Source organism: Onychostruthus taczanowskii, unplaced genomic scaffold, assembly GCF_017590055.1.
Source record: "Onychostruthus taczanowskii isolate IOZ18803 unplaced genomic scaffold, ASM1759005v1 scaffold404, whole genome shotgun sequence".
Taxonomy (NCBI): domain Eukaryota; kingdom Metazoa; phylum Chordata; class Aves; order Passeriformes; family Passeridae; genus Onychostruthus; species Onychostruthus taczanowskii.
The window spans coordinates 1-9,557 of record NW_024501505.1 but is presented as its reverse complement, the minus strand read 5'-3'; the positions used below and the strand labels follow the sequence as shown (position 1 = coordinate 9,557).

The 9,557-nt window shown below is 52.0% G+C and overlaps 1 protein-coding gene across 1 annotated transcript; it reads left to right on the top strand.

The window, feature by feature from the left end:
• The first annotated feature begins 1,756 nt into the window (after positions 1-1,756).
• LOC121340521 lies at positions 1,757-7,443 on the top strand. Its single transcript, XM_041413327.1, has 5 exons — positions 1,757-1,879; positions 5,673-5,925; positions 6,562-6,777; positions 7,157-7,255; positions 7,358-7,443. The coding sequence occupies exons 1-5, from the start codon at positions 1,757-1,759 to the stop codon at positions 7,441-7,443; spliced, it is 777 nt and encodes a 258-aa protein (XP_041269261.1).
• Positions 7,444-9,557: the final 2,114 nt, after the last annotated feature.

Sequence of the window (9,557 nt, the reverse complement as noted above, 5' to 3'; positions counted from 1 at the left end):
CCCATTGGTCGGGGTATGGGGAAGGCTTCTTATGGAATTCAAAGTGGCCCCCGTGGCAGGGAGAAAGGATGAGGAGGACTCCATTTTATCAGAAGGCTAATTAATTACTTCATTATACTATATTATTTTATATTATATTACACTATATTGCATCTAAAGCGAATCTGCCAAGCACTCATCTCTGCACACAACTGCACTCCACTGCCCAGAATCTCGTGACTCTCGTGGCTGTCGGCCGACAGTCCCGACACACATTTACCCTCTTGGCCCTGACAGGCCGAGGAAACAGAGCACCATCACTGTGGGCAAACAATCTCCACATTGTGAATCTCAGGAATCCTCGGGAAGAATTGTGCCTTGCTTTTCTCTGTGAAGAGAAACGTGGCGACGCCTTCCCACCCTGCCTCCCGTACAAAGGCAAAAGGATCCAAACACAACTGATATACTGTACCCTAATACATATTCATCAATATTTTCCCATAAATCTCCTCCTATTTTCAATTCTTAAAATCTACCTCACTACACTGCACAGTGCGTGCTCTGCTTGTTGCTCAGGGGTCTTTTGGCTTTTCGGGGTCGTTTCTGACGAAGGCTTCTCCTCATCCTCACTGTCCTTTGAACAACCCCGCAGCTCGCACATGCGCCCCAAGTCTTGTGGCACAGAAGCCAGCATTATATTCCAAAAAGAAGCCTTATTGCTTCATAGATATCTGGAACCATCCCAGTTTTGTCCATCCCAGGGCCGGTTCTGCTCTGGGAGTCACGCCAACTTTGTTCGTCACAAGGCCGATTCTGTTTTAGGACATTGCTTATCTCAATACTCCATCCCGTACCCAGTTTTCTCATGAACATCTGAGAACATCTCTTTCGTGACACTAATTACACATCCTTTTCGTCTATTACTTTTTAACAAATATTCTCTAAAATACCGATATAGTTGCAATTCTTAGCACGAATCATACTCATCACAACCTAATAGGCTGAAAAACATTTATAAGATGTTGTAACCAGGAAAGTAGTTAGCTTTAATAGAGTAACATGGACTATTCAATCTCTTAGATCTCACTCTTCATCAAGACTGATAATAAAATCAAATCTTTTAAAACCCCTCCGCGTCACCCCGTCAATACAGAAATAAAAAACCCAACGTGTAGCCCTACCCTGCCCGCCGATGCCCCTACACCTCGCTAGTTTTGTCCATCCCAGGGCCGGTTCTGCTCTGGGAGTCACGCCAACTTTGTTGGTCACAAGGCCGATTCTGTTTTAGGACATTGCTTATCTCAATACTCCATCCCGTACCCAGTTTTCTCATGAACATCTGAGAACATCTCTTTCGTGACACTAATTACACATCCTTTTCGTCTATTACTTTTTAACAAATATTCTCTAAAATACCGATATAGTTGCAATTCTTAGCACGAATCATACTCATCACAACCTAATAGGCTGAAAAACATTTATAAGATGTTGTAACCAGGAAAGTAGTTAGCTTTAATAGAGTAACATGGACTATTCAATCTCTTAGATCTCACTCTTCATCAAGACTGATAATAAAATCAAATCTTTTAAAACACCTCTGTATCACCCTGTCAATACAAAAATAAAAAACCCAACGTGTAGCCCTACCCTGCCCGCCGATGCCCCTACACCTCGCTGGCCCGGCTCGCCGCTCCCCCAGCCCTGAGGGGCACCGGGCCCGGCCGCCCGGCTCCGGCAGCGAGGCCTCTCCTCACGCCCCGGGCCGGGCCGAGCCGCCATGGCCGCGCGGGCACCGAGCCCGCGCCACAGCGCCCCCTGCCGCCGCGGGGCAATCACCGCCAGCGCCCCTGCCGGCCGAGCCCGGAACTGCACCGCGGGGAAAGCGCTGCGGCCGGGAGAGGCCGGGCCGGGCCGGGGCTGCTCGGGCAGCGCTGCGCCGGGGTTGTTATGCCAATAAAGGACTGCTGTTCTTGCTCCCGTGTCTTTGCCTGAGAGCCCCCTAATTTCAAAATTAAAATCATTCGGAGGGAGAGGGTGTACATTTTCCATTGCCAGGGAATGGAAATGAAAAATTTTCATCCTTAGCAGATCCCTGTCCTTCAAACCAAAACACCCCCATCCCTCTGGGCCACTGTGTGGGGAGGAGGGAGGGAGGGAATCGGGGATGAAGTGAAACCCAGGAAAGAGAGAACTGTGTGGGGAAGCTGCATTTTTAGGCTTTGGTGCACTTCTCATTCCCTTGGGCAGATTTTTTTGATAATAACTTCAGTTAAAATTAATTTCCCCAGTCTGGGCCTGTTATACCCATGATGTGTGGGAGATCTCTCGGTGCCTCTGCTGAGAGCCGGGAGCCTTTCCTGCTGTGTTCTGTTGCCTGCCCAGGGGCAGCAGCAGAGGCACAGAGCGGTTTTGCTGCCCCGGGCCCTGGCCTGGCCCGGCCCAGCCCAAGAATCCCTGCCATCATTCCCTGCACCATGACCCGGCCCCACGGCGGCTCCGGGAGTTCAGAGGGGGCAAAATGGGAGCGAGGGAGAGCAGGCAGCTGCTGCCAGTGGCTGAAATGGCTTTGCTGCCAGCTGGCAGGGAGGAGGGGGAGGAGGGAGAAAGTGGAGCAAAGTAAAGGGGAGAGAAAGAGGGACAAGGCTGGAGCGGTGGAAGGCACCGGGGATGGCCATGGGGCAGGCGGGCATTTTGCTTTCCAGCTCCGTGGGAGGAAACCAAGAGCTGTCAAATCCATGCAGGAAAAGAGGGGAGAAATAGCAGGTGGTGGAAATCTCTGACAACTGGGATTGATTTGATCTGCCTGAACTGCACAGGCCGGCAGACCCCGAGCACCGCCCGCGCTGGGATGTGCCTGGCCCTGCCCCTGCCCTGCCTGCAGCCTGGGCCTGTTGGGATGGCCCCTTGTCTCTAAAGGAGCTGCACCGAGGGACAGTGAGGTGCTGCTGCAATAAGATTCAGAGAATAAAATAAACAGAATAAAAAGCTGCACCACCTCACCTCCTCCACCTGGTAACATTAAAAGTGATGCATTGAGGCACCATCGGGGCAGGGTGCAGGTTAAAAAGTGTCACAGGAAAGGCTGGGATATGTAAAGGGAATACAAGACAGAGAATGGTAAAATATTCTAAAAACACATAATGAGTGGTAAACACTGCTGTAGTGTGACTAAAACCAGCTGTATCATGGGTCTGTCAGTCACCAGGAACGGGCGTTGTGCTTCCTCATTCTCTGAGTAGCGGCCAGATCATAAGAGGCCCAGAGGGAGTGCAGGGAACAGGAACACACACCAGCCGATGGAGGAGATTATTCAGAGAGTTCCTCAGGAACCAGACCTTTAAACAAAGGACTTCTGGAAAGATGGGCATGCTTCAAAACAGAGACCTTGAGGGCACAGGAGCAGATTGTCCCTGTGTGCCCAAAGAGGAGTCAGCGAGGCAAACATCCAGCCTGGATGGGCAATGAGGGTTTGAAGGGACTTAGGAATAAAAGGAGGATGTATCAGCTTTGGAAGGAGGGTCAGGTTTCTCAGGCAGCATTTAAGGGGATTGCTATGGTATGTCAACAAAAAAATTAGGGAGGCAAAAATTCAGTTTCAACTTAATCTGGCAACTTTTGTAAAGGATAATAAAAAATGTTGTCACAAATATATTAATGGTAAAAGGGAGGGTAAAACCAGCTTCCAGCCATCTGGAACCTCCCCAGTGAGCCAGGGCTGTTGGGAAATGATGGAGAGCAGCTTCCCAAGCTCCTCTGCCAGTCCCTCATCCCCCTGGGGTGGATCCCATCTGGGCCCATGGATTTATGAACATCCTCCTGATACCACCAAATATCGAGAAACTGTAATTTCACGATCACCGTGCACCAGGAGGCTCCAACCAGCACAACTCCCACCAGCCCATCACCATTCACAAACAACAGAGGTAATATATTCCCTTCTCTGGAAGGCTCACTCACCAGCTGTCACTCACCAGCTGTTACTCACCAGCTGTGTTATTCCAAACATCCTGAATGCCCTGGATACCGACCAGGTTCCACCGGCACTGCGTGGCCTCCCTCCAAAGCGCTCTCTGTGCAGTCGCTCCCGCCCAGGCTCCCCCAGCCGCCTCCTCGTGCAGGGAACAGGAACACACACCAGCCGATGGAGGAGATTATTCAGAGTTCCTCAGGAACCAGACCTTTAAACAAAGAACTTCTGGAAACATGGGCATGCTTCAAAACAGAGCTCTTGAGGTCACAGTAACTGTCCTGTTAACTGTCCTAACAGACTGTCCCTTTGTGCCAAAAAATGACTCAATGAGTCAAACATCCAGCCTGGATGGGCAATGAGGTTTTGAAGGAATTTAGGAATAAAAGGAGGATGTATCAGCTTTGGAAGGAGGGTCAGGTTCTCAGGAAGTATTTAAGGGGGTTGCTATGGTATGTAAAAAAAAATTAGGGAGGCCAAAATTCAGATTCAATTTAATTTGGCAACTTTTGTAAAGCATAATAAAAAATGTTTTCACAAATATATTAATGATAAAAGGAAGGGAAAGACCAGCTTTTTATCTCTTTTGGATGCAGGAGGGAACTCAGTAAGTGCAGATGAGGAGAAGGCAGAGGTGCTCAGCGCCTTCTTTGCCTCGGCCTTCAGTGGGAACACAGCTTGTCCTCAGGACAAGTGTCCTCCTGGGCTGCTGGATGGTGTCAGGGAGCAGAATGGGCCCCTGCTATCCAGGAGGAGGCAGCCAGGGAACTGCTGAGCTGCTTGGATGTTCATAAATCGAAATGATGGAGAGCAGCTTTCCAAGCTCCTCTGCCAGCTCCCTCATCCCCCTGGGGAATGAATCCCATCTGGGCCCACGGATTTATGAACATCCAAGCAGCTCAGCAGTTCCCTGGCTGCCTCCTCCTGGATAGCAGGGGCCCATTCTGCTCCCTGACACCATCCAGCAGCCCAGGAGGACACTTGTCCTGAGGACAAGCTGTGTTCCCACTGAAGGCCGAGGCAAAGAAGGCGCTGAGCACCTCTGCCTTCTCCTCATCTGCACTTACTGAGATCCCTCCTGCATCCAAAAGAGATAAAAAGCTGGTCTTTACCCTTCCTTTTATCATCAATATATTTGTGATTACAATTTTATTATCCTTTACAAAAATTGTGAAATTAATTTCAAACTGAGCTTTGGCCTCAATAATTTTTTTTCCCTACATTCCCTAGCAGCTCCCTTAAATATTTTCTGAGAAACCTGACCCTCCTTCCAAAGCTGATACATCCTCCTTTTATCCCAAGTTCCTTCAAAATCTCGTTGCCCATCCAGGCTGGATGTTTGCCTCAATGAATCATTTTTGGCACACAGGGACAGTCTGCTCCTGTGCCCTCAAGGTCTCTGTTTTGAAGCTTTCCCACCTTTCCTGAACTCCTTTGTTTTCAAGGGCTGCTTCCCAAGGAACTTTCTAATTAAGTCTCCTAAGTAGGCCAAAATCTGCCCTCAGAAAGTCTAATGTGAAAACTTTATTGATGTTCCTCCTGATACCACCAAATATTGAGAACACTGTAATTTCACTACCACCGTGCACCAGGAGGCCTCCAACCAGACAACTCCCACCAGCCCATCTCCATCCACAAACAACAGATCTAACGAAGTTCCTCCCCGCCAGGCTCACTCACCAGCTGTGTTATTCCAAACATCCTGAGTGCCTTGGATACCGACCAGGTTCCACCGACCGGCACTGCGTGGCCTCCTGCCAAAGCGCTCTCTGTGCAGTCGCTCCCGCCCAGGCTCCCCCAGCCTCCTCCTCGCCGCACCGCCCCTCGCTGCTTCCCGGCGCTGTTTGCCCAACAGAGCCAAAACCCTCCCAGGCCGACATCGGCTGCAGCCTGCGGCGGCAGCGGCCGCGCCCGCGGTGTCCGGCCGGGAGCGGAGCGGGAGCGGCGGCGCCCGGAGCCCGGCGGCGGCTCCGGCCCAGGTGGGACCCGCGGTCGGTGCTGCCCCAGCCCGGGGCTCGCTGCGGGCGGAGGGGCCGCGCTGAGGGGCACGGGGGGTTCTGGCGAGTTCCTTGTGCGGGTTTGCCCGTTCACAGGTGTGAAAAACAGAATTCACTGCTTAGAGTACTATTATTTTTATTAATAACAATAACTTCTCAGGAGAGGAAAAATCCCAGCAAAGGATTTTCAGAATATCATGGCTACACAGTATTTCCAGCACTGGGGAGCTCCTGACCAACCGCCAAAGAACACATCGGTGTATACAAACAGTGTTATCTTTATACTGTTACATCGCTGAGGGACATGTAAATTCATGTCTTTGATGCATTATTCAAACATTCTTTTGAACTTCCTGATGTTTTGTGAACTCCTTTGTCTGACTCCTCCACACTCCGGCTTGCATGCATGATATCCTGGCTGTCAGGTCAATACATTTTATTTCTTCTTGTGTCTCCATCTTGCTGTTTCACATCCTCTGATAAGATTTTAGTATGTTCCCGTAATTTTATCATGGTAGTCTAATTGTCCTCTGGCGCTCTGGTTTCTGTCACCGTCATTTTACCCCGGGCTCCCGCAGGGCCGGCAGCAGCAGTGACCTCTCTGCGTGTCCCTTGCAGGGTGCCATCAGCGCGCCTGTGAAGCTGTTCCCGAGGCCGAGCTCCCGAAGGATCTATCAGCACTCCTAATGTCTAGGGAGCAAGGTGCTGTTTATTCCAGGAAGAGAGATGCCGGCTGTGAGCTGGAGGAGAGTGAATTGTGCTCCATTGGTGGAGTTGTGAATGAGGCCCTGGACAAGAGGTCAGAAACAGGGAATACATGCAGAAGATCGCTGGGTGAGTGCATGGCCACCACCCCATGGCCTCAAGGCAGGCACCAGTGCCACCTCTCAAGGACAGGACGGACAGGTGTGTGGCTGTTTCCCGAGGTCTGGAAGAGGCCTCGTGCTCTGCTGGGCCCCAGCAGTGGCTGGAAGCAGCAGCCCCAGCTGCCCCAAGGCTGTGCAGTTCTCCTGCCGCAGCCTGTCCCCACAGCTGTGTCCCTGCCTGTGGCCAGAGCTGTGTCCCTGCCTGTGGCCAGGCTCTTGGCTCTCTGGCTGCCAGCTGAGTGAGGGCCACACTGGCTGAGGGGTCCCTGCTGTGCTCCCTGGCCACGGGTGAGCAGATTCCAGGGCCGGCTCTGCTTCTGGCAGCCAGCAGCTCTTTCCTGCTCCAGGTCAATGGATCAGGAGCCATCCCGTGGGCACGGTGGTGCTGATTCTGCTGCTCCTGGTGCTGCTGCTGGCTTTGGGGGTGGCCTTGGCTGTGCAGTCAGGTAAGGGAGGGGCAGCAGCCTGGGCCCAGCCCCTCGGGGCAGAGCGGGCTCCCTGCTCCCTGCACAGGGGAATCCTCACGCCTTCTCCTCTTCCCCCTGCAGCAGCAGCAGCAGCAGCACAGGTTCCAGTCACACCTGTGACTCCGCTGTTGGTTCTGGGCTGTCCCCGCTTAATTTCAAAATTATAATAATTCGAAGGGAGGGATTTTACATGTTCCGTTGCAAGGGAGGCTCCTGCCTTCCTTAGCAGATCCCTGGCTTTCACACCAAGACACCCCCATCCCTCTGTGCCACGGTGTGGGGAGGAGGGAGGGAAGGAATTGGGAAGAGATTGAAACCCAGGAAAGAGAAAGCACTGTGGGGTAGGTGCATTTTTAGGATTTGGTGCACTTCTCATTCCCTTGGGCAGATTTGTTTGACAATAAATTCAATTAAAATTCATTTCCCAGGCCTGTTCTGCCCATGATGGGTGGGAGATCTCTCGGTGCCTCTACTGAGAGCCGGGAGCCTTTCCTGCTGTGTTCTGTTGCCTGCCCAGGGGCAGCAGCAGAGGCACAGAGCGGTTTTGCTGCCCCGGGCCCTGGCCTGGCCCGGCCCAGCCCAAGAATCCCTGCCATCATTCCCTGCACCATGACCCGGCCCCACGGCGGCTCCGGGAGTTCAGAGGGGCAAAATGGGAGCGAGGGAGAGCAGGCAGCTGGTGCCAGTGGCTGAAATGGCTTTGCTTTGGCATATGTTATTATGTCATCAAATATGTTATATAGGCATACTGTATGTTCTATAACATGACTTAGTCAGAAAGTTCCTTGGGATGCAGCCCTTAAAACAAAGGAGTTCAGGAAAGGTGGGCATGCTTCAAAACAGAGACCTTGAGGGCACAGGAGCAGACTGTCCCTGTGTGCCCAAAGAGGAGTCAGCGAGGCAAACATCCAGCCTGGGTGGGCAACGGGGTTTTGAAGGAATTTAGGAATAAAAGGAGGGCGTATCAGCTTTGGAAGGAGGGTCAGGTTTCTCAGGAAGTGTTTAAGGGGGTTGCCAGGGTATGCAGGAGAAAAATCTGGGAGGCCAAAATGATGTCTGAAGTTAAATTGGCAACTTTTGTAAAGGAGAATAAAGAACATTTGTACAAATGTACTAATGGTAAAGGGAAGGGTAAGACCAACCTCTGTTGTTTATTAGATGTGCACCCATTCACAGCAAGGGTGGGAAGGAGGGTCCTGGTGATTACAGGCCAGTCAGCCAGAGTGCTGCAGTTCCTGTTTATTCCATTAAGTTATGGTTAAATGGCTCGTTCATCCTGTTATCCCCCCACGTTTCCCAAGTTGATTTTTCCCTAAGTTGTGCCCTCCCTTAAAGCTGTCCCTCAAGCTACTCCCCTCCCTTTGTTCCAGTCCCTTTCCTGCCTGTCAAGGCAACCCTGCCCCTTTTTCCTGAATGTTCCCTGCCGCTCACCCCTGGGCCAATCCCACTTGGAACACCCACCTGGAACTCCCCTGATCCACGATGCCCCATTGGCCCATGTGACCTTTTTGACCTTTCCCTCTCCTCTCCCTATCCCGATTGGCCCCACAGTGTTGCTGTGATCCCCTCTCTGCTCCCCTGAGCACTCCCTGGTTTCAGCTGCTTGTATCCACCCCCTGCCTTGTATCTGAACAAAACCCCTTGCAATCAGGGCCAGGGGCTCCTTTTGTCCTGCTCCCTCCACCTGGGATAAACTTTCCCCGTGGACCCTCAAGGCAAAGAGCCTCCTCCTTCCTCCTTGGCCTGGTCCCTGCCGTGGCTGTGGCAGCGTGCCCTGTAGAGCTGGCAGCTCTTTGGGGTCAGCTGTGGGCACAGCCCAGGCCCCAGCTGCTCCCACCCCTGTGCTGGCTGCCGGAGTGCACAGAGCCAGCCGGGTTCCAGCAGCTTCGGCAGCAGAGACCACGATGCCACCAGTAAAAATCCCTGTTTGAACTGCAACAGGTTTCATCAAATACACCCAGTTTCCTTAACAACAACAATACCGCGTTTTCGAGCTGTGGCTGGCAGCTCCAGGCAGCTGTGGCCAACATGAGGAAGAGCACAGGAGCAGAAATAGAGATTTCCCAGCTCCCTCCCACAGAGAACAGCACCAGCACAGGGACAGAAAATGCTGCTGTAACATCCCTTCCCAGTGGTCCCTGTGCCCAGCTGTAGGTAGCATCCTTTAGCTAGTGCTCTTCAGTGTTTTCACCCATGGAAATACTGCAGAGGGATGCAGAACATTTACCAGCATGTTAAAAAGAAGCTGAGAGGACAGGAAGGCTGACATTTGGGATAGGGA

What these genes read in the sequence shown, in the direction of transcription:
- LOC121340521 (XM_041413327.1), top strand. Translation starts at nt 1,757, where the DNA reads ATGGCCGCGCGGGCACCGAGCCCGCGCCACAGCGCCCCCTGCCGCCGC. An exon ending in AAGCGCTGCGGCCGGGAGAG is followed by an intron (nt 1,880 to 5,672) that starts GCCGGGCCGGGC and finishes GATACCGACCAG; the next exon opens with GTTCCACCGACCGGCACTGC. An exon ending in TACATGCAGAAGATCGCTGG is followed by an intron (nt 6,778 to 7,156) that starts GTGAGTGCATGG and finishes TTCCTGCTCCAG; the next exon opens with GTCAATGGATCAGGAGCCAT.